The following is a 25,497-nucleotide window of genomic DNA, read 5'->3' as shown; positions in this document are numbered from 1 at the left end:
CATTCATTCCTCGAAAGATGACTGAGTGCATTCCAAGGTTTGGCAGAACAGGAAGACCTGTACCTCCAGAGTGAGCGTGCTTGAATCTTGGCATTATTAGCTGAGATGGGTTTGTTGAGTAAAGCAAGGGGCCGGGAACAAAGGAGATTACTTTTTCCTCAAATAGTTGAGCCTGGTTTTATGCACGGCTCTATGTATGTGCACGAGGGATTTAACAACAATTCTTTTTTTACATTAGGAGCCAATGCAGTCTGTCCAGAGCAGTAAATCAGAACAATGTTGAGGCAGCCTAAGATTCATTTTTGCTTCTGCATTTTGTATACTTTGTCATTTTTTCAGCGGTCCCAAGGAGGCACCCATGAAAATAAATTTCTAACAATTCAGGTGACTCATGAAGGTTGCCTGAACCACCACTTGACAGACAAGTCTTGGAAAAAGCAATAACATTTTCCTCATCGTGGTAAGGGAAATAGGTGGAAGAAAGATGGTGATAGTGTAGAAAGAGTCCAAAATACACTTTCCAGTACAATCATCCTGTAACTTTCAAGAATGGCCTCCTACTCCACCCCAAATCTTATTCTTCTTGCTGACAGATCTTTGCCACATTTTTGTTTGAATCTAAATCACATCAGTCTCAATTGACATTCATGTTGATCAGTTCTTCAGTTCAGTAAAGAATGAGAGTTTTAGATTGGGTTCAAAAATCTTTTTATTTTGTCTTTATTCAATTAGTAATGCAGATAAATGTGTTTGCATAAAAATTAATCGAGAAATTATATGGTTAGAGTCAATGGTAGTACCAAATGACAAGTGTGTTCCATAAATGAAGATTAGTCCCTATTCTAAATAAAGGTTCCAAAATCATAAGTTGATAGAACCCATAAAGAGTTCAGGAAAAGAGTAGTTCAAAGGAGCATTAGGTGAGAAATCAAATTAAGTAGTCAAACTCCCCATAAAGAGCAGTTCATGAAACTCAGCTGAGTCCCAAGTATCTAAAAAACATCAGCATACAGTTGCAATAGCAATCTATGCAAATAAAGCCTCAACAAGGAAAATTAAAGGGACAACATCAGTAGCCATCAGCAGAATCTCTATTGCAGTAGTCTGCAGCAGATAGACCACCGAAAAGGAATACGTGTTCTAACTAACTAGGAAACATGTACTAATATAAAAGACAAGAAGACGTGAATATTTTGTTGCAGTTTAGATCACTCCAGTCCAATGGAAATACATCTTTTGATGGTGAGCAGTCTTTGTTCTTCCTTTCTCAGGGCAAATACATGAGGTCGACTATCAAATATGTAAAAGGCATTGCTAAACATTTGTGTTTCTGGAAAGATTAGCCTTGGTTCCCATGAGAGTTTAATACGGAGTCTATTCTACCATTTATTGAATGTTTCACTATGTAACACTGAGCTATACTAAAGAGAGCAACATTTGCTTGCAAATCTCTAGTTAGGTAATGCTTTTCATATTTTATCCAAGTGAGAGTTAGTGTTAAAATATGCGATTCTCTATTCAGAATTGTATGAACACGAGATAGATAGGAGTTGTAGCTATGTGCATCAAGAATATGTAGCTTAAATAAATAATACATTTTATAAAGCAGGAACATTCTGCAGCTATGATGATAATTCTAAGCAAGTTGTATTACGGTAAAGCTATCAAATACATTTGTGCATGGTTCAGCAATTTTTAAAGCTTCTATTTGTTAAAGGGAAAATCTAACAGCAGCCTACCGGTGAATAAGGCTGTCTTGTGCATTTTGCACATTTTGTCTCTGTGTCATTTTAAAGTATGCTTTCATGTTAATACTTAAGGCAATTTATCAGTTTTGTTCAATAATTTTTACATTTTTCATCTTTATCAATGGTTGACTCATTTTTCAAACAATAGATCAAGCTCTAAACAGAAGCCTACATTTGTAGGCTGGGCTAGGTGGGTCACACCACGATGGAAGCCATAAATTAGGCAGAAAGGACCGAGCCAAATGAGGGTGGTTTACCCTGAGAACATGCATTTTGTCAGACTTAAACTTCAGGCAGTGAGTCGCAGCCAGGACACAATTGCAGACATGCATTGACAGAAAAACCCAAAAGCTCATATAGTTCAGTGTTCACCCATGTAATCTGCTGGCATAAAGACATGTCACTTCCCCTAAATCTTTTCAGGGTACCTCAACCTTGTTAGGTGGTGCTGACTTTGAATGCTACAGAATGATTTAAATGGTAAATATCTCAGCTACATGTTCCAGCAAGAGCGCAGGCCACTGGCCGCAGAAGCCAGACATAAAGACATGACATTTTGTGGTATCACTCAAACAAAGCAGCACTGAACTTTTCCTAGGTTTGTGTCTTCTGCTTTGTTGACCTCAATAATGGCCCATGACCTTATCCTAGAGGTAGCCATTGCATCTTTCATTTGCCTCTTCAATCTCCATTTAGCAGTAAAATCATGATCAGTTTTTAGTGTGATAATGACCTTTCTTTTGTAATTAATCTATGAACAGAACAACGCTTCCCTTTCTTTAAACCTCGTTTAACCTTGTTAGGTGGTGCTCATGTTGAATGCTGCAGAAAAACTCAAATAGTAAAATAACCACGTACTGGCTCTGTATGCTGCAGGTTTCAAAAATATAATCACAGACTTTTGTACAATTAAACAGAAGCTCAAAACCTTTCACGGGCGTTTGCCTTTATAAAAGCTGCCTCAAGCAAGGTTCCAGAGCCTTGTTTTAGATGTAGTACCTGCATATTTCATTTCATTTTGTATTCTTCACTTAGCAGTAACATATTGATACATTTTCAGTGAAGTAATTTCCTTTCACAAGTATTGTTAAGTTTTCACTATGGCAATCTCCTGCCATGATGAGAATTTGCATTCATTGAGGCTCTTCAGGGGAAATTAGGCCTGCTAGGCGTTGCCAACTTTGAATGCTGCAGAACAGTGTCTATTCTAAAAAGGGTGCAGACCACTGGGCCAAAAAACTTCAGTTTCAGGAGCTACCAGCATGTCTCGCAGGTGGGGTGCATGGGCTGGTGGGGGGGGGGAGTCGGCTGCAGGCTGCATAAAAAAAAAATGTATAGATAAAACTTACCTTGCCGCCGCCGGCTCCCGGGTCTTCTCTCCTGCTCGCCTGTGTCTGACTTCAGGTCAGAACAGAAATCAGGCAGCCAGGCTCCTACACCTAAGCCTATTACAACCCTCCAATGGAGCGTTGGGATTGGTCTGAGCACAGTGACACGGTGCTCAGCCAGGGGCTGGACGGGTGGGCATGCAATGCAATATGCATGGAGAGCGGCCAGAGAGGGCCAGCCAAACAGTCATTGCGCACTCAGGAGTGGGCAAACCACTCCTCCCCTGCCCTACTCCATAAGCAGAGCAGTCCCGCCCACCCACCAGCAGGCATAAAAAAAGATAAAATGGTAATAACTTAAAGGTATACATTTAGCATTGGGTTTGCATTACAAACGTAACGCTAACTCCACACTAAACTTTTGTGAATCTGGGCCACCATTTGGAGACAGGCTCATGGCTGTGAGAGCAAGGTGTAGATCGACAAGCTACTGATATGGAATCTCGAGTAGTCCAGATCGAATCAGCATTGAACATGAAAATTAACCAGAAACACATGGTTGAGGGCCATAAAGTGATGTCTCAGAGGAAAAGGAAATGGTGTTTCAGATATGGATTCTCCATTCCACACAATGGTAAATGTCCTGCCTTTGGAAAAATATTCAAGAGTTGCTGGAAAAAAAACCATTTTGTACTGGTTTGCAAGATGCCCACAAGGTCAAGCGGTGACACCAATTGAGGTAAGTGGAAACTAAACAAAGGGAATTGTCATCAAATTCATCCTCCAAAGGTTTTTCATTGTCATTATTGAGCAACAATGAAGAAGATGACTGTGCGATGATGTTGTCGACTGATGATTGCCCCAAGATCACATTAAAGGTGAATGGTTGTTCCATACCTTTTATTATCGATAGTGGTATATTGATAAAGATCATGCTGTAAAAGATGTACAATGAACTGTCTCACAACTTTGAAGACAAAGGTATGTACGTGGGCTGCCTCCACGCCATTGCAAAGTCAAGGATCATTTGTAGCCACATGAGACACAAGAAGACAAAGATACAATCAGCAATTCATCTTCTTTAAGGTACTTCATCATGTGCATGCTTACTCAGTCTTTGCTATGATTACACCACACTTCCTGCATCATCTATATACCAAATTTAGCTGTGGCCAGTTTCCAACTGGTTCAAAAGTGTGAGTACAAGCCTGTAGTGACTGCTCTCACAGCAGAGTAGTGGGGCGGGAGAGGAGAATGGGGTGATGGGAGTAAAAAAAAAAAGAATTAGCTGCTTCTCGCTGATCACCGCTGTGACACTCTGCTCCTTCCTCCTGTGTACATGCTGAGGCTCCCAGACTCCCCATGGTCAATCGCAGCACTTCTCCCTCTCATGTTGGTACCAGCATGAGAAAAGCACTGGTATTGGCCTGAACTGGCTTATTTTCTGCTCCAAAGGGAATTAGGAGCCTACACTTGCTTTTCTCTTCAACTGGCAATGCATTTTGAGTTAAGAGCTGTAAATGCACTTGATGGTTTGGCCGTCCTAAGACTGCCAGCCAAACCATCATGCGCGCTAACAGGAGTGCTGCCCACCACTCCCCCTCTGTGCCTTCCATGGCATGGACCCACCCCAAATACTCGGCTCTGTCCAGAGGAAAATTAAAATGATAATGATACTGTTTTATTATTATTTTATTTTTCCTTTCCTTCAACTGGCCAGCAGTGGGGGCGATGCTCCTTTGTTATGGTGGTGGAGCCTCTACTTGTACGAGCCAGGGAACACCTTGGACAGTAAATTTGTAACTGCGAAAATGAAACAATGGAAGTGGTCACTTACTACTATTGTGTCCTATGTTTGATTTTGCTTGATGTGAATAAGGCAGAGCCTTTTCAAAAGGACATTGTAGTAACGTGTTGTGTTTATCTGGTTGCTCAACCAGTGTGAATGCGATGCATGGAATGTTGGTGTGAGAGTCTTAAACGGAATGTTCGGGTGCCTGGATGCTTGAGTGTGACAGTTAGAGTATGGTCTGAGCAGCAGGCAGACTGCTCAGCCCATACTCATCTACTTGTAACTAACTCAATAAATCTACTTGAAACTACATCTTGGCTATGGACTTCGTTACTACAGAGATGCATTCTGAAAAAGAGATGATGTCATAGATGATTCCTTTGTAGTTTTCTCAATAGTGTGTTTCATCAAAAGAAGGCAGAAGGAAAGAGTTTGGAGCGGTGTTGGCGTTAACTCTATCTGCAGGGTCACCCCAAACTTTTTTGCCTGCACCCCGCCTATTTTCTGAACCCATTTGTGCTGGCTTTGAGGACTCTGGGCTTGTGCTCTCTCTTTGAAACATGGTACAATTGGCATATACATGATTGGCACATTTAATGTACTTTTTATTCCCTAGTAAATTGGGAGTACAGGTACTAAGGAACTGTCATTGAAATGCTACCAGTGGTGTCTGAACTGGGGTGGCAGAGTGGGCTAAAGAACGGTGATGGATTAAACCCAGATCTTTTGACTGGGTGTGAGTGTTTGATTGATTCAGATGCTCCGTCCATCACCACCCACTTTTGTACCGCTTTTGGCCACCATAAGTGTGGCAAGGTATGCTCAGACGTGAGTCCCTTGCTCACTTTGCCACTGGATTCAAGCAAGCCGGGCTGAAGACGGCTGGAATGCCAGAAACCGGTCCTCGGAAGCTTGTTTCCGGTCCAGGGAAGACATGGCTTGGCAGTTCGGGCTGGACTGTTCCCATGAGGCACAGTGTCAGACTGATTTGCATATAGCCATGTCTGAACTGGGGTGGCAGAGTGGGCTAAAGAACGGTGATGGATTTAACCCAGATCTTTTGACTGGGTGTGAGTGTTTGATTGATTCAGATGCTCCGTCCATCACCACCCACTTTTGTACCACCAGTGGGCCTGCAGCACTCATTGTGCCGCCCACTTGAGTAGCCCTTTAAAACAGGGCTCAGGCCTGCCACTACAGCCTGTGTGTGGCCTGGCTATGTAAACATTTTGCCAAACGTAAAACTCCCTTTTCAAAACATATAAGCCACCCCTATGCTAGGCCCTAACCAGCCTATAGGGTAAGGTGCATTGTATTTAAAAAGTAGGACATGTTTTTTAAGGTGTGACATACCCTGGTAGTGAAAAACTCCCAAATGTGTTATTGACTACTGTGAGGCATACTTCTCCCATAGGACAACATTTGGCTACCTTATTACATTTAATAAGTGCTAATTTTACAATGGCAACTGATCAAAATGTCATGTTTGATCTCAAAAGAGTTGTAATTTAATAACCTCTTGAATATTAAAGTTGGATTTTTGGTCAGAGTTCCAAAAATATCCCTTTTAGAAAATTGGCATTTTCTGTCCCTAACCATTTGGTGCCTGCAGCCTGTGTCATGGTTCACATGACTATAAATAGTTGTCATGTGTATTCTTCCCAGAAAGTACGTCCAAGGGAGACTAGGTGTTTCCTGTCCCACTTACATTTCAAATGGGCAGCCTTTAGCATAGAGAACTTGCCACTAGTCTTTTGCCACCCTAGACCTGTTGGAACCTGAACAGGGGATAAAGGACATTTCCATAATCAGACGTGGAGGGAATTCTAGAGGTTTCTCCCACTTCAAAGGCTGGCACCAGGCATAAATATTGGTTCCTCAGACCAACTCTTCAGTACACTACTGGAACTGTGGAGTATCCCCAGAAGGACCGTCTTGTACTTCAGAGGACTGCCCTGATGCTTGAGGCCTGCTTTGTACATCAGAGGACTGCCCTGCTAAAGCCTGCCTTGTACTCTCAGAAGACTGCTTGCTGCTTGAGCCCTGCCTTCCTGCTTGATCCCAGGATTACCAGAGGGACAGCAAGGTCAATTTGCCTGGGTTCCTGTGTGAGCTACAAGCACATAACGAGCTTTGAACAACCTTGAACATTGAACCCTGAACCTGGCCCCTACCTGAGGTGGGTCCAGTCCTCTGAGTGCTGCCCACCCTGTTCTAGATCCTTGGAAGTGGTGGTAAAGGTGCCCAAACAGCCAAAAATAGACATTTTCCACCAAACAGTCGTACGAGAACTGACAGCAGACAGGGACCTACAAGCTCGCTGATCTGCCCAAGGCGCATATCTGGTCGAGACTTCGCGGTAGCCCCCGCTACATTCTTGTCCGCATCAGTAAATCCTGTTTAGCGTCTCTTCTTCATAAGAGTATCCAGTCTCATGTAACCTTCGTCAGCTACATCATACAGGTTTGTCCCGCTGAAGATTTTTTACTTTAAAAAAAGTGACAAAGTCCGAACATAGAAATCTTCATCAAGGCTTTGCCCAGCAGCTACCCGACAATGGCACCTCCTCTAAGACACCGCCAGCTGCATTGCTCCACTGAACTTTACCTTCTCAGGCATTTTTCTCCAGTATTTGTTCTAAGTCCGAAAATAAGCTGAGACTGGGTCCAATCCACCACATGTATTGGAACATCTCTCCATCGTGGTGGGCCATAACCTTTGACTTTGTCCCACTCTCGTGCTCATACATGTCTGCAGTTGGCGCATTGAACTTTTAGGTTCTATTTTTCACCAAAAAATTTATAAAATCATAACTCTGGTTTTACTGTTTGGCTTTAATTTGTTTTGCTGTCATTATATTTAGTTAGATGTTCTCTATTTTTCAAAATTGGTATGGGATTTCTTTTGTGCTGTATTTTCACTATTACTGTTTGCATGCTGCACAAATACTTTATACAATGTCTATAAGTTAAGCCTGACTGCTTTGGGGGGGGGGCGTGGTTTGCCGAGCAGCGGAATTGCCGCTCTCTGTGTGCGCTCCACGGGCTAGGTTTGAAATCCTGCTAAAATCCTGGCAAACGGTGTTGTGGCAAGCCTATGATCGACGTCCCTGACAGGCTGACCCACAGCGGATCAGATTGATATCAAATTCGGGTATCCGTGGGCATACTTTGGGGTGTATCTGTGTGGGAGACGGAGGTGCCGTCGGCAGCCTGTGCAGTCCATGCCCTCTGGGAGTTCATGCCTCGAGCTCGAAGCTGCTGGGGGACCACGGCCGCGGGCCGAGATCGGAAGTATGGGCCCCCTGCGAGAACTGCCCTCGCCATCGGAGCTGTGTGCGAAGCCTGAGAGAGCCACGGATGCTGGTGAAACCTGTGGAGGCTACCCCACCTCTGCACTGACTGGTGGTTTTATTTAAGCTGAGGCGCAAATCCTGAGTGCACGGGAAGGCCTACCGCTGCCATTTTAGACATTTGTTTTTACGGTGGAGGTGGAGGGAGGCGCAAGACCGGATGGTGACTCTGCGCCCTCGGCGGTTTCCTCTCATGCCATACCGCACGGATTGTTACGAGATGCCACAGAGCATGAGGAGGTGGATGTGTGACTGCCCTAGCACTCGTTTCATTCACCGGTGAGGGATGGTCGCTACTGGTGCTGGGAAAGTGCTATAATTTGCGGGCCTTGAGACACCTTGGCTGTGCAGCTCCTGGAGGAGGTGAGGTATGCTTGGAGATGACTTGCTGTCTGAGGGGCGCCTTGGTACACGACTGCCTGCTGGCACCTGCCTTGGGTCCCCTCCCCGTGGAGCTATTTCAGCAGTCTTGTGCAGCCCCAGCTGAGCGCCCACTTTAAATCTTGGGTTAGCAGAACTTCATATTGGCATCCCTTCCCTGTTGCACCTGGTCGGTGTTGTCGGCGGAAGGTGGACTACATGGGGGGTGCTGTCACATGGAGCGCGACATTGCGGGGCTGAAGAGGGCCTGTGTTGAGACACGTGGTGCTGGATACCTCAAGTGGTGATAAACACAGGGAGGGACGCGGCGGCTGAGGGGGCAGACTCTGGCCCAGAGAGCTGATCATGGTTGCTGGATCCGCTCTGATCGTGTTTCAGACGTACATTGACTTGGCCATCTCGACATGGGTAAGCTGGATGCCAAACAGCCGAAGCTCACCTTTGACAAACATTCCATGCGCCAAACTAAGCCGATATTGGATGCTCAGACGGACGACCAACAAGACATGCACGTAGATAATCAAGGTGAGGATTTGCGCACTCTCATGCCGGAAATGCGCTCAAGCCTGAGAAACATTGATTCCAAGTTAGACACCCTGACTGCGCAGCTGGGCTCGGTCAAGACCCAAGTGGCTGTACATGAGACTCGCCTAGATGTCCTAGAAAACAGCCAAACCGAATTCCACAAATTTCAAGTGGAGACCAAAGAACAGTTACCACATATGGATAAACTCCTAGGGGTCATCTGCAGTAGAACGATGACTTGGAGGCAAGGTCACATAGAAATAACTTACGTATTACTGGACTTCCGGAGACTACCACCGTTTCCAAAATGGAGACCTTCGTGACAGACCTATTGCATTGGCTGTTCAACCCCCATCTGTCCCCTGTTTTTGTGGTATAAAGAGCACACAGATCCTTAGGCCAGAAACCTCCAGTGGGGGGTGTACTGAGAATGGCAAGGGAAAAAGGCCAAGTGTCATATAAAGGCAACAACATATCGTTTTACCCGGACTTTGCCCCTGCTGTACAGGCGACGAGGCACGAGTTTCTACAGGCCAAACGAATACTTCTACAGGCACAAATCCCTTACTCCTTGCTCTACCTTGCCAAGCTGAAAGTCTCCTATGATGGTACCCCGCATTACTTCACAAATGCGAAATCCGCCTTAAAGTTTGCCAAGCACATTTGTGGGAAGAAAATCGAAGATTCTCGTTGAGCAGAAGCATCTGTGACTGGCCAACTTAGTGATAATGACTGATCTGGGAAATTGCTGCCTTCTGAACTAAGTGCCTACTTCGCATTTGCAGATGCAGCGCGCGCAACGAAATTAGTTTCATTTATTTATATGTTTACTTATCTCTAATCGGCCGTAATCCATAGTTTACTACCCCCCACCCTGCCCCTCCCCCGCTTCACGTCAGTGCCCAGCAGAACTCCCACCATGGGCCACTACTGGACTTTTGAGGTTCACCGTAACAGGCATTGTGGTTGTTGCTTGAGAAGATCCTCACCCCTCTCAATCAAAAAACGAATTTCCTACAAGTAGGATGTTTGTTGCATTATGTTGATTGTTTCTGATATGGTGGGGGGTTTTCTTTCTTCTATAAATGGATGTTTAAACTTACTAGATATATTTTTGCTTGGTACTGATTGTAAAGAGACGGCTTTTCATTAGTGTGTCTTTTAAAGTGAATTCAAAACAAACTTGAAATTGACTAAAACCTTTCTATTGCTACAACTTTATCTTAAGAACTACTACTAAGACATAAATCAGCAAAAATGCATGTTTTGCCAAGGTCACTATCTAAATTAAAATATTATTTCATCTTTTTATAGAGATAAAGTCAATCAAAGAAGCCCATCATACAGATGTATTTAACTTCCCCGGGTTGGTCGTCAGAAGGGGACAGACTTTCCCAATCAGCCTAAACTTCAACTCATCTGTCGAAGGCTGGAAAAGTATCACATTCACTGCACAAACAGGTAATCATCATTATGCGCTCACCTCGAAAACATTTGTTTTCCATTTCATAAATAATTTTAGGGCTGATCTTCTAGACTCACCTAATTGTAAAGTCCAGCTAGATTGTTTGGTTATACACTGAGGGACAGATTTAGCAATATTTCATGCAGCGCAATGCAGCAACTTGTTGCACTGTGTCAAATGGAGAGGGTAGGATTGAGGCATATTTACTAATATAAAGAGCACAGCTCTCCCACTGCGCTGGTGGACTATGTGTTGGCTAGGGCCAACGCAGCCAAACTTGCATCGTGGTCACACACAGGATTTGTTTTTTGCAAGAAGGGGCACTTTCCTGCACAAAAATAATCCTTAGTTGCCTTTTTCTCCTTCTAAATGTGCTGCAGAACTCAGCACACCTAGAAAGAGGAAGAAGCAAGAAGAAATAAAGATATTTCTTCAAGTCCCGCCTCTATCAGGAAGTGTCAAACACACATACTTGTAGTGTCTTGTGAGTTAGCAATGATGGAACCCTGTTGACTCCTGATGGACTACTTAGAACTGTGCCGTAAGTGTTAGAGTGTAGTGAAGTGAATGCAGGTTTGCAATGTTGAGTTTGGAGTTATACTCCTAAGAATAAAGATGTGTTATACTCTGTGTGTCGTGTGGTCCTTAATGGGTACCCAGGCTGGGGAGGACACTACAACTCTGACCTAAAAAAAGTAAATCAGCGTGTTATGCTCATACTAGGAACAGGAATTTGCATCACACAATATCTACAAAGGCTATTGACATTTTTCATTCATTCCTCTCATAAATAAATAGGGCACTAGAAATAATTATTACAAAGTCAGATAAAGACCTATCAAATATTTCCCTAATGGGCAAACAGTCTTTTAATGCACCTATGAGGTACGGGAACACTGATTGAATATTGGAAACAAAAATATCGTGTGGACAGAATATTTATCGTGGACACAAATATGGAGAAGTTAGGTGCAAATAGGTAAGTATAGCTAGATTTGCTATTCTTAACTCCATGTCTGGTACATAGAGGTGGTGTTATATATAGTAACACTTTGCTCACCTGTAGAAACATCACAATATTTTGGTCCACAATATTCTTGACATGGTAATTTGTCCACACAATATTTTTCTTCTGGTATTTTGTCTAAACACAAAGGTAGGACAAGTTCTCAATATATGATTTATAGCCGAATAAATTATCCTCATATAGTCACTTCACAGACATAGAGATCAAATCAGGAAATAGGCAGTGGGTGCCAGATGTGAGATTACTAAGCTTTGGACCATAATTATATAACATGACTGACCCTTAGTCTGAAACTTTCCCCGGAAGATTCTTATATTCATAAATAGAAAATTATCATCATTCACCCCATGTCACTATGGTCCTCATGTTGCACTAAGGGTAGCAAAGGTGGTGTATGGGTTCCAAATGCGAGACACCCACTACCCGAGCCTATCTCTGTTTACCCCTACTTGACCTCTGACATCCATGCTAACAGTAGAGTAATATACATCACATCTATTTCCTAGAATTGTTGCGTCCACTCCCTTTTAGCCACCAGAGCAGGAGTTGTATTCTTTATTTCCTTATGGTCATTTAAGATACTCACTAAGTAATCTGTGCCACAAAATCTCTCAATGGCAATTTATCCCTATCACACACTTGCATATTTTTCCACACAGGCACGACTTAATTTCTTTTCTGTCTTTAAAACACTTACGACAATGTTCGGACCAAAATAAAACTGGCTTAGGAAATTAGAAAGCTAAAAAAAAAGTGGCCCGTGTACACACATTGGAGCAGTTTTGAACTTGTAAAGGTGCTTTATAATTTTTTTTTCAAGGTACCATAGACTGCTTGGTTTTGAGTTTGTTGCTGACAATATTTGTGTTAATATCAGGGAAATCAACAGTAAAGATCTTCCCTTCAGACCATAAAACAGGCCCACAAAAATCCAAAATATCGTCCCGCATAGTAATTTTTCAGAGCAGCTCATCGGGCACAACCTGATTGTCTCATAGGCTAGTCCGATCCTGCCTACAACTACATGAACACTTGTTCTTTGATGTGTCTTTCAAGGACCAGCAGTCGAAAAGCCATCCAAGACAAAGGTTGTCTTCCCGGTCACCCGTTTTTTGCGAAGTGGATCTTGGGGAGCGATAGTGGAGTCCAGTCCTGCAAACTCCCTGAATGTTATCATGTCCAGCCCAGCCAATGCCATCATCGGAAGTTATAAGCTGAGTGTCGAGATCACCTTTGATGACGAGCCTAGCACCTACACCTTAGGGAACTTTGTTCTGCTCTTTAACCCTTGGGTTTCAGGTAAGCACAATTAAGAAAGTTCTTCAAAATCGGTGATGGTGCATTCATTCTTTCTAAACTAAAACTGTATTGATTGAGCCACGTATGACTCGGTCGACATTTCCTTACAACATGACTAGCAATAACCACATTTCATTGCTTTCAGATGATGAAGTCTACATGGAGGAAGAGGAAGAGAGGAATGAGTATGTTTTGAACGAGAATGGAATGCTTTACATGGGAAGTGAAAAGAACATCCAAGCCTATGGATGGAATTATGGACAGGTACACCCAAAATATACTACAGCATTTCAGCTTTTTCTCTGCTAATAGAATATTTTAGTGTGATCTTTTAATATTCATCAAACTACCAAATGTAGCAATATTGGATGTAATGCGCAAGGTGACCGATGACGTCACAGAGTTGACCAACATCGTCCCACCCTTAGCTCCTCACAGGACTCATTTTTGCTGCTGAGGATTTGGGGCAAGGACAGTAACTCAAACAACAAGAATTAAAGAAGACACGGAAGCCCTTTTTACTCTCTGCTACTCTGTATGCTACTGTTAACTTTGTAATCCCTGAGACCATGGATAGCAAAGGCAGTGCCAGGTTACTACGATCAAGCTACAGGTAGTAGACACTACCCCTGATGGCTATCCCTAATTGATGTCCATGAACGCCTTTCTTACTTTCCCTTTCACTTAGTCTCTGGGTACTAGCAGCTTAGGTCAGTAGTTCATTACATAGTTACATTAATAAGCCTTCTAAAAATGTAGCCATTCTGGTTCATTTCTCAATGATACAGTGTGAACACACCTCACTTTCTTTGCCTTTGTAGGCATATCCCATAGTGTATACTTTATTACATTTATCGAGTAATTAAAATCATACAATATTTTTCCAAGACAATAAAACGAATTAATTAGTTAAACATTTAAAAAACAAGTTTCCAGTTCATATAAAAGAAAAACGTCACATCTAAAACAAAAATCTATCAAAATACTTTACGTTATTATTTTTTTCACATCATAAAAGCACAAAAATAAAACATTCAAATTCATAAAACCTTAAAGCTTGTCATGTAAACTCAATTAGACGTGCAAGAAATTCAAAAGACATGCGAATGAGCATAACGCATGTTACTGATAATAAAAATTGAAGCATTAATGACTTCCAGAAATTAATAACACCACAACAGAAGTGGCGCTAGCTCGATCTGTTTCTGTACGTATCCTGCTCCTACCTCCTTATCAGTGACGTAATCAGGGGTGTAACTTGGTCGGTGTGATTTTGGGGGAGGGGGTTGTGGGCTTCAGATTTTCTCACAATCACGCTGGGACATTGTGTTAAAACACATTATATGAGGAGTAGAACATGAGGGTGGCTTAAGGGGAAGTGACAGAGTGCGGATTGTGAGGGGTACTTAAAACACAATATTTTTCCAACTAATCAACACTGTTTAAGAACTTTAAACATAGACGAGAGAGAGTGTGTGTTTTTGTTAGTGTGGGTGTGTCAAAAACCCAAGGAAAATCCGACAGACACTTCAAATTACCTGACTGAAAGCACTTTTACTCAATTATATACTACACACTACACTTTTAGGGGGGTGTCACACCCCAAACATTCCCGTGGACTACGACCCTGGGTGTATTTCTGAAGTGTCATAGGGTACCCAAGGTAAACTCCGAAAAGAACATTTGTCATCTCTCTGGAGACTACTAACATCAATATGTCCCCAGATACTGGAACTGTGGCACGTCACAGTCACACATTTACGGTTGAAGATTTACAATAGGACAGCAATCAGTTTGTCCCCAATGTTTGTGGCCAGCTGAAGCAAAAAACAACTTATTAGCAAACAGGAATGCCAGGTGCAAGTCCCATCAAATGGCACACTTATATAAGAAAAATGATATGCTGTCTCTAAGTGATGCCCCTCGATAGAGAAAACCCAAGTGCTAGATTTTTTACAACCGCAGTTCATGAAGAAGAATTTACTTAAGATGAGCATCAAGACTGAGTTTATCAATGAAATCTACAAAGGTGTCATTCAACGCTTTTAGGCCGTTGTGAGTTCTTGCAATTAGAACTGCATCGTCAGCATAAAGGAGTGCAGGTAAAGGCTTGTTACTGACCATGGACATCCCCCTTGTCAATGAGCCACAAACCCGGATCATTTATGATTAGAAGGGGGGCTAAGACATACCCTTGTTCGCCCCTTGCTAATATGAAAGGGCTAGTGCACTCTCCCTTGTTTCCAAACTTCAACAGGTGCCGGCACATCCATGCATAATTCTCCACAAAACTCTGCCAGATCCTTATCTAGTCCTTTCTCAATAACCCTGACCCCACTCTTGATATTATTATGCTATTGAATTTACATGAAAGATCTATGAAGGACATGTAGATATGGGACAGCGTTTTGCATAGGTATGTTTACTGTTTTACTAGGTGTATATTGAAACATTGTTCTAATATGCAAACACCTTTTTGAAACCCATTCTGGGCCTTTGCCAAAATGTTGGATCTAGTAATTAAGCCATTATACTGTCTGGTAAAAATCTCCATTGACTTTGATTGTTGAGTCCAACAGTGATATTGGGCAGTAGCGATGTGGATCATCTCAACTATCTTTTTTAAAGATGAGGACTATTGTAGCAGATCTCCAGGACGTAGGCAACTCTGTTTTAGAGGCTGACTTAATTATATTAGTAAGAAGGAGTGACCACAGCTGGACTCACTCTTTGTATAGGTCCATGTGGACCCCATTGGATATCAGAGCTTTGTTTGAGGGGCTTCTTATAATAGCAGATACAACTTCAGCTAGAGTAAATTCAACTGAGAGAGGGAAGATGGGGGCAGCTGACTGTGGTACATCATTATCCTCTTCCATATATTTTAATAAAATGGCCCTCCCATTCACCGGGTAAATATTCACAGTCAAGCTAGAAATCTGTTTGCTTATGGATTTAACTGAATTGTCTTTTTTCCCAAAAGTTCTAACACCTCTAGACTTAGACAAGAGACCGTGGGGCATATTTACAAGGTCCCTGCGCCACCGGAGCATCACTTTTTGTGACACTCCAATGACACAAAATGCTGAGCCATAATTACAAGGCCATGCAAAGCCGCCCTGCCTGGCTTTTCATGGCCTTGTAAATATGCCCCCTTTCATGCATAACTCTGCATGAAAGGAGTGTTCCGTGGGTGTTCCTGTGGGTGTTTCCACACAACATCCATGGATTCTGACAATTTCCCAGATTTGCAAGGTTTCGTAAACCTGGGAATGCGTCAACTTTTAATGCCTCCCTAGGAGAGGTGTTTAAGTGGCACAACAAGAAGAAATACTGTTATTTCTCCTTGTTTTTTGCTATTTGTGTACTGCAGAATACAGCACACATAGAAGGAGAAAAGCACTATCAATTATTGTTTTTGAAAAAACAATCATCCCTGCAACGCAGGCAACATTGCACCATGCTGCAAGGGTCCCCGCATTGACCATAGGCAGCCAATTGTGTGCCAGCAAAGACGAAAGCACAGGGATGTGTCATATTGTTGTAAATATGATGCATCCCTGCACTTTCCTAATGACACAGCTTGAGCACAGCAAAATAGCTTGCAGGGCCATTTTCTAGTAAATATGGACCAGGGCTTTCCATACCTCAATCTAAAGTTCTTGTTTCCTGTTTTTTAACATGCCTGTTTATAGATTGTTCTACTCTGGCTATTCAAATGATTTACTCTTGGTTCCCTTTATAAGGCTTCATGAAGCCGCCTATTTACAGGTCTGCATTTTCTCAAACCAAGCTTTGTGGTACCCATTTCGGTTTTAATTGGTTTCATAAGGAGAGTCCTCATTATGCCACCCGGCCTATCAAAAGACACCAAAACTTTAACTGGAGTGATATCTACAGATAGAGAAATGAGCACAAATGCAATATTTTCCCAATTTGCTTGTGAAGCAATAGGCCCATATCAGGCTCCTTCCAAACTAATCGTCTTTCATTCTCTTTAGTTCCCATCTTAACGCAGCCCTTGTTGCTTCAAAGGATTTTCGTTTTGGAGTATTCAGAGTAATGATGAAAGGATTATGATCATTATAGATACTAGACATAACAGATGTCATTAAAATACAAGGGCAAATACAAGGGCTCAATTCTCTAGAAACAAAAAATATAAGGCCTCATTTATAATATTTTGACTCACAGCAGTGCAGCAAGACTTGCTTTTCTTAAACCCAACCCAGAAATTGGTAAGTCCGCAATAAAGCAAATGAACTACTGAAGTTCTGATTGTCAATACCAGAAAAATCATATTTATGAAAATGAACCAAATGCTCAACAAAGAAAATCATATTGATGCAGTATAGGGGGTTTCTGACCTAATAATGTAGCGTTGCATTTAAATAAGTTAGCTGTCATTTGGAGACCTACCCCATTCATTGAATGTCTCAAGGCTTCTTTCATTTGACAGCATTCATTTTAATTATATATTGGCCTGAACCATCTTTGCCTTTCTAGTAGAAGATTTGATCAGGCGCATAAAATATAGGTCTAAGTTTTGTGTTTGTAGTCACAGATGTATTCTGACCATGCGTGTCAAAATTTCTTTAATGGGGATGTATAAAAAGTGAAAAGGATTAAAAGTATTTCTTGTTGCTTTGGACAAAGGAACAAAAAGGTAATTTAGAAGAGGGATTTTGGGGTGAATCCTGACAATGTAATGTCAGGTCCCGCTTCACGAAGATAACCTTAGATGTATGGTCTAAACTTAGACCAAATGTCTAAGTTTACGAGTTTGGGAAGAGTTTTGGAATTCCCAAAGGGCATTTACGAGTATTATCTTTATGTCCGCTGAGAGCGAACTTAAAGTTAGCATTCATACAAGTGAATTGGGCTAATGTAATCTCAGTGTTTCATTATTCTTAGTGCATCAGTTTCCCTTGAAAAAGACAGGGCTTTTACTTGTTTCTTGGCCACCATTTTAAAATTCCCCAGAGTTGTAGAGGAAGTTCCAAAAGGCTGTCAAATGTAAAATACTTAATGCATTGTTAAAGTAATTTGACCAAGGGGTGTATCTAGATTGATCCACTGAGAGAGTGTGCCGGATGGCAGCTTTAAAAGAGCCGCATCCTGTGGTGCCCAGCAAAACAGTAGGACATGTTTGTAATTTAATGATGGTTGCTGCAAATTAAATTATAATTTGATGTGTAGTTGGCTAGTAGAATTAGGTAAATGAAAGGTTTCTTAAAATAGATCGCTCTGGGTTCTATGTGGGCAGGGGTCCACTTTCCCTAAATTAAACAGAAAAGCCATTATCATTAGACTGGAGCAATTTTATTTTGATTACTAAGAGTAGGGGATTAATTGAGGTAGCTTCGAAATTATTGTAGAGTCATGGATAGCATTTGGCAGGGAATCAATGGTGGTATTTAAATAAGCTAAATGTTCCTTTGGGTTGCTTGATTGTAAATCCACACTCTAAGGTGCTAGTATTTTCTTTGCTTCTCTCCCATGGTTTCCCTCAAATGCCATCTGTTCATCTTGTATTTCTTACTACTAAAAATCAGAACTGCTGATTTATTTATATTAATTGTGAATTTACAGCATTAAACTTGTTCAGGGCTTTCAGGGATTTCTGCAGACTAGTAGCTGTATGATCTAAAACAATACCATATTCTGTGTACCTGTGAACTCTGTTCTTGAGGCATGCCCCCCTCTTTAGCAACGGTATCAACCTTCGTAATCTCTCACTCACGTTTATTGTGGTCCCCTGAGTCCTGATGATGATCCTGCTATTTTTATTGGAATAGAAACGCCATTGACTCTAAAAACACGGCCTCTATATGATTATTGAGAACTTTCACTAGCAGGCCTTGCTGGTCATGTACTTGTTAATACATATGTTGATCATGAATTATCACTTGAGTGTATCACCTCAAAAGAGGGCATGAGAATGTTTGTTTTGCACCTATTTACTTGGCCTCAATGTGTCTTGAATTTTTTTCACCATAAAAAACTTTGAATACATTATATTCAACATCTGGTTCTTTGCATCAAAAGTATTGTTACTAGGGACCAGTGTCGTTTTGTTATATTCATGAAGATCTTGGCATCTGTATTCAGAAACACTATTCGACGATATGATGAATACTGTTCAGAATCAAAGTGATAACCACATTGACCGTCGTGGGGTCCCCCCTGTTATCTCTGAGAAGGAGTTAAATATTCAAAGTCAAAGTAAACTTTATTCGGTTTCACAGAGGAGAACCATACAAGTTACAAACATACAATTGCATAAAAAACATAAATCATTACAAATACAAGTTAAAAATGGAATAACCTCCCAATTTCATCTATAATCACAAAGTGCAAAGTGCCATAAAAATCATCATTCCTTTGAGGATTTAATCATATAATGTAGTCTGAGCCTTCACATCTTAATAAAATCCCAATGATTCATACATTAGCTAAACATCCAAACAAGCCCTGATTTTCACAGAGGATTATAGATATCCCAAAATTAAGGGTAAACAGTCCTCTTTCAACAGCTGCAAGTACAATAGGGCGGGGCGAGCCTGAGTAAAATCCATCTTCTTTAAAATTGGAATCAAAAAGTGCCGTCGAGGGAGTACATAAAACTTACATATAAACATAAAATGCAGCAAATCCTGTGGAGACTGACTGTCGCAGCCACAGGGTGCTAGCACATGACCTCTACCGCATCCCTTCGGCCTTGCTAACAGAAGGTGAAAGTGGTTCATCCGAAACCTAGTAAGTAAAAACCTCTTAAATAGTCTCTCCAAGGATGTACCAGCCAGTCAGCGTTATTTTCATAGAAGGCTAAGGGGAAGAAATCTGAACTGGGGGTTTTATTAGGCTCTGTTGGTATTTTTAAGATATCTTGTTTTTCTACTTGTTTATTAAGCTTCTCTACCTATCTTGGGGCAAAGATGAGTATAGATTTTGATAAAATTGGGTAAATGATGGTCACAAGCAATTATGTCTTCCTGATCTGACTTACAGTATGCTATATGTGCCTTTGCTCTCTGAGCACGGAGGCATAATGCCAACAGACTGTCTCATTCCTCCTCTTGTAAAAATATTGCTTCAAACAATGCAGAGCTAGCTACACCTTTTGGGTCCTAAAGACCTGTAACTGGTCCGCATGGAAGGTTATATTTCATTGTGCGTTCAAGCTGGGATTTTGCTTATGGGTCTGCTCTGCTACATTTAGTTGTTCCTGGCGTTTGAGTTCCACCAACTAGTTGTCTTCAACAGCTGCATAATCACCCTACAATTGAACTGGGTACCCACAGGATCTCCCTTTCCCACTCCATTTCCACCCAGGAATGGTCTGGAGGAATGGTCTGGAATCATGCCCCACACCATACGAGAACCTTGAAGCCCAGCCAATATACTGTGGGAAACAAACAGATAGTAAATCCTGGTGTACATGCCAAGGAGCAGACTAATCTTTCACCTCTCCGGATGGGCAAATAGTCACACATCCTGCTCTGATATTCTGTCTTTGAGTTTCTTGTGTAGCGCTTTAGGGTATCTCGCCGACCAAGCTGATCTATCTAGTGTCTGGTCCCAGGCGAAGTTTAAGTCCCTCCCCCATTAATAACATCGCTTCAGCCCCACCAACAAAGCTTTCAACAATTGTAAAGAGGACATCTTCCTATTCCATGCTAGGCCCATACATACCGATAAAAGTATGAGGCATGTCTCCCAGTGTTATGTGGAGAAAGAGGTAACGCATGTATGGGTTATGTTGAACATATATTTAGAGGCTGTGACTATCACTATTCAAGATGCCAACCCCTGCTTATTTAGTTTTGGTGCATGCCCAAAATTGTTGCATGTAGTGCCTACCATGCATGCAGTGGATGCATCTCTGGCAGAGATATAATATCTGCATCTACTTAGTTCAGGTATCTCCAAACCATGCATCTTTTTGTAGGGGGGTTAAGGCCCCTAGCGTTTGGTGAGCTTGAGGTAAAGGTATTGAGTCTTTGGACTCAACAGTATGCACCATATGTTGAGGTCTACCCCTGGAATGGTGAGATAAACCTAGTTTCCCCTTCCTCTGCCCCCAACAATTTAAACAGCAACAATACTTCAAAAGTGGTAAAAAAAATAAAAATCTCTAAGCTCTTTCGTTCCACCAAGCTAAAGTACTATACCTCATAATAACCTGTGGTTTCCAGTGTCCATTTTTCCTGGATGGGCTTGATCCTTCATCTTTGTCAATCTCTGCTATACCCCCCCCCCCAATTACCTGGGATCATAATTGGAACAAAAAAACTCCTGAGGTTCCGCTAGGATTTGTATGCAAATATTGTAGCTGGTTAAGATAGCCATCTACTGTTTTTTGTCTTTTCCCTTGAGTAAAAGGCGATACCCAAGTCATAAACCATTTATTAAAGTGCATTCCTGAGGCACCCAGATAGGATGTTGTCAAGTCAGCTATATTTACTTTAATTTTTTAGCTTGCTTTGTCTTTGCTTCTTTCGCTAGTAGTCTTCGATACCTTGACCGAGTCACCTGAGTTTACCTTGTCTGGTCCACTGCCTCCTTATGAGCTTTTTCCAGACCCTCCTCCTTGGGCTGTTGGTCTACTGGGGTTACTATTTTGTGTACATTTAGGCCTTCCTTGGATGTAGTTATTGTAGTGCCTGGCGGTTGCAAAGAAATTGCAAGCCCTCAGGGTGAAGCCATTTATATTTGATAAGGTTTGTTCTTAATTCTTAGTGATATCTTGAAAAGCTTTCCTTTTGGCTAGCTTGACTGCAGTCAAGTCCCGGTATGGACCACTTTGCTGTTTTTGAAATAATTTTTTTAAACGTTCTCGCCGCTTCCATAATCCTTTCTTTCAGTGGAAAACTCATTTGCTTGACCACCAGATCCTTAGGGTGAAGCCCCCTTCATCCAACTCTATGCGCCTTTTCTATGGACAGAGTGTCCCCATCCTTCAAATGTAGGAAAACAGAGAACAATTCTTGCACATATGATATAGTGTAAAAGCCCTCTGTCGCCTTCTTGAAGCTTCTAAAGCAGACATCTTTAGTTAGGGATTTGGGGTCTTTTGTCGCCATTTCTTCTGCAGATATGGCTTTTGCTGCCAGGAAGAAATGTTATATTTTGGTGGTCATGCCTCAATACCAGTGAAGACATCCATATTCCATGTAGATTCACTACATGTGATATGTAGTGGCGGTGTGTCCAAATAATTTAGAAGCGAAAGCCCACTGAGTATTGTTTTCTGGAAAATGAGCCCTCTGTCCAAGTACTAGATTACATGTTTTGGGGGCCTGCACTGAAAGTTGTTAAAATGTAGGACTGCAAGAGTGGTTGCAAAACAAATGTTTCGTCACTTGCGCCCCTATGCTTCCTCCTCAATGTCAGTCTGGTTGAAGTGAAGTTTGGGTTCTCGGTGTGGCGTTTAGCTCACTCATCAGGTTCTAACCTTTTTCCCCACATCATCCATCCAGGCTCTGGGTAGGCCACAAGGCACTGGATTTGTTTCCATGGATATCTCCCTCATTGTGCTTGTATACCGACACAGCCTGGCAAAACCTCCACTAGTGAAGGTACATTCTGAGGCTTTTCCCGATGTCCTTTGGGAATTTTTGCAAGGATCTTCTACCCCATTCTGTCTAGTGGCATATCAAGAAGTATTAAGGTAGTAGCTTATTTTCACCGATGATGACGAAAAGGGGATCTTCCCTAATGTTAGCAATTGTGGTTTTTCTTCTACACAGAGGTATGAAACCTGATTGTAGATCTTGCTGTATATGATTAGATTTCATGAATTCTGCTGTGGGGTTTTACAGCAAGCAGCAATGACTGCATATGTATGGTGATTGAGAGCAAATCCTTCGAAGAAGGAAGTATTTCCCATGCTTGTGCTGATACTAATGAAGGTAAGGAAGAATTATTTCAAGTGGGCTGCATGGGATGTTTCAATATACAAGACAGAAAGTTCTCTTGGTCAATACAACGTTGATGTCCACCTGATTAAAGAATGAGGGGGAGACCTGAAGTAGGGTAAGGCAGATGGGCTGCTATGGTTACAATATGTAGTTACCTGAAATTGAGGCTGCATGTACTATAGTTGTACCTTCTAAGGTGGTCTTTGTCGTGCTAGTGTGAAGCTTGTGGGTCAACAATTCCACATGGTTACAAGTTACAAATAGATGTTAAAATATTTGTTTGATTGATTTGATTCAGTAGACATGTATGCTATTTTGACATGCTATTTGGATGCATTTGTGTTTCAGCTAGGTAGAGGTTCAGTGAAATACTTACTTGATGCTCTAGTGAAACAGAGCTCTGCAAGTTGTCAACACCTTCCACGGAACTGTCACCATACCGTCTATGCAGTGTGGGCTTTTGATCTGCCCTACTGTTTAGTAAAGGATCATGTTCCATGCTTGAAAGAGAGATGGTAATTAGCGAGGGACCTGACCATATCTGTGACTGTACTAAATAGCTTAAACCCATGATACTGCATGTGAACATCAAGTCTAGAATGTGGCACACAGAGAGTGTTGTCCCACTAATTATCCTAAAGCTTATGGGCCGTTGATTAAGCATGAAGTTGTCTTGGAATTAAGTTGGTCAGCCAGATATTAAAAACATTCACCAAAAGAATTATATAAGCTTGGACTACATCTATATGGAAAGGTCAACAATTTCTTCCAAGAGGGTGGAACCAGAGATTGGGGAATGATATATCTTGGCTAATGACCTGCCATGTTGTGTAATGCCATGCACTTAAATGGTATGCATGATAGGTAAGCTATTACTCTACATGTGAGTTTTGTGGAAGAGAACACAGCTCTCCTCCTTTTCTAGTATAATTGTTTCTATGCAGGAGTTTAAAACCAGGAGGAATCTTGAAATCCAAGACGGTGCTGAAATTGTTGCTGAATCAGGTCTCAGTGAGACTGAAGTTGTGGTTTTGCTTCTCTTAATTTATGTGAAACACATATGACTTTGACTATATTTATTTCTAAGATGGTTGTTGCAAGAAGGAAGTAAACCTGGACATAACTATAGACTACATTATGGGTTCAGTCCAGGCATAGGTATAACATGGAGGCCTTACTGATCAAAGTGGACGGGGTGAATATAGGGGTGTACTCTTCCAAGCTCACATGGATTCAGTTTTTTTGGCAACTGAGTTGCTGTCCCAAACATGGACACAGGTTACTAAGTTGGGGTTGAAACTGGGTGATGTTGCACTGTCACTCTGTGTGTGGTGTCTTAATTAAACAGAAATTCTGGTCGTTCAGGCTCATTAGTTCCACAACAATTCTATAGGAACTCGTAACAAAAGTAAACTTTCTTTGAGTTGGACAGAGGTTGTCTTCACTTTAACTGTAAAGAGTACAACATGTGAGGTTAAGTGGTGTCCTCTTTTAGGGTAATGGGAACAATTTTACCAATTAACACCTCTTTTTGTTTTGTACAGTTTGAAGACAATATTCTTAATATCTGTCTTGAACTACTGGATAGGAACACCAACTATCGAAATGACCCAGTTAAAGACTGTTCCCAGAGAAATGATGCCACCTATGTGGGCAGGATAGTAAGTGCAATGGTGAGTAACTGATTTTTCTATGGTGATAATAGCTAACGAATAGATTACCATACTTTAGTAATTGTGTAGATGAGATTGTTTGGCCCACCTCATTGATAAAGGCCCATGTCATGTAATTCATTAATTCAACTTTCAGTGATCACACTATTTTGATAGATACAGAACAGATAATGCTGAGGTTAACCCTCAACTTTATACAAAGCAGTAATTTGTTTTTCCGTCTCCTGTTTATTGTTATTCTGTCTCTCAGATTAGGAGCCTTGTTTCACCTTTGTCATCTCAGTTCTTTATATTCTAGATTCAGTTACTCACGTTATTAGATATCATAAAAATGATACATCCTAATCATCATTTAACTTTCAAATGTTATATTTGAGGTGAAGTTCCAGAAGTGTTACAAAATGTTACTTCCTAACTCTTCTCTCGATTTTTCGTTTTCAATTCCTCATCCTGATTTTCTTTTTCTTTAACCTTCCTTCTCTCTTTTTGTGAAATTCTCTGCCAGGTTAATAGCAATGATGAATATGGTGTTGTGGAGGGAAGATGGGAAAAGGATTTCCCAGGTGGGGTGGAACCAACCTCCTGGAGTGGAAGTGTTGAGATCCTTAGGAAGTGGCAGAGTGATGGATACCAGCCTGTCAAGTATGGTCAGTGCTGGGTGTTTGCAGGAGTGATGTGCACAGGTATGTCTTAATATAATTATGTTTCTCAATAGCAACGTAGACACACTGAGCCCAATTCACAAAGTCCTTGCTACGGGGAGGTGTGACTTGCTCATGCATTACTTCTGGCTTTCTCATCAAATTTTGAGTAAGGCAGTAGTGATACAAAAGTAAGTCAAAGCAATAGCTTTGTTAAGTGGACCTACTATTTTTTATCATATTGAAATCGAATCTGTGGAGACCAAAAGAGAATTTCAAACTGTTCATTTTAACTAAATTGCTTGAAAAACTTTGTCCAGGGACAAATACACTGTTGAAATGC

General features: G+C 41.6%; 1 protein-coding gene across 1 annotated transcript in view; it reads left to right on the top strand.

Moving 5' to 3' along the window:
• LOC144768428 (protein-glutamine gamma-glutamyltransferase E-like) overlaps positions 1-25,497 on the top strand; it is a 154,559-nt gene that overhangs the window by 44,403 nt on the left and 84,659 nt on the right. The window contains exons 2-6 of the mRNA XM_078652074.1: positions 10,441-10,587; positions 12,675-12,917; positions 13,063-13,181; positions 24,385-24,513; positions 25,019-25,196. Coding sequence (XP_078508200.1) covers positions 10,441-10,587; positions 12,675-12,917; positions 13,063-13,181; positions 24,385-24,513; positions 25,019-25,196 — 816 coding nt within the window. The remainder of the gene's footprint in view (positions 1-10,440; positions 10,588-12,674; positions 12,918-13,062; positions 13,182-24,384; positions 24,514-25,018; positions 25,197-25,497) is intronic.

This window comes from Lissotriton helveticus, chromosome 7 (assembly GCF_964261635.1).
Source record: "Lissotriton helveticus chromosome 7, aLisHel1.1, whole genome shotgun sequence".
NCBI classification, from domain to species: Eukaryota; Metazoa; Chordata; class Amphibia; order Caudata; family Salamandridae; genus Lissotriton; species Lissotriton helveticus.
This window is presented reverse-complemented; position numbering and strand designations above follow the sequence as displayed.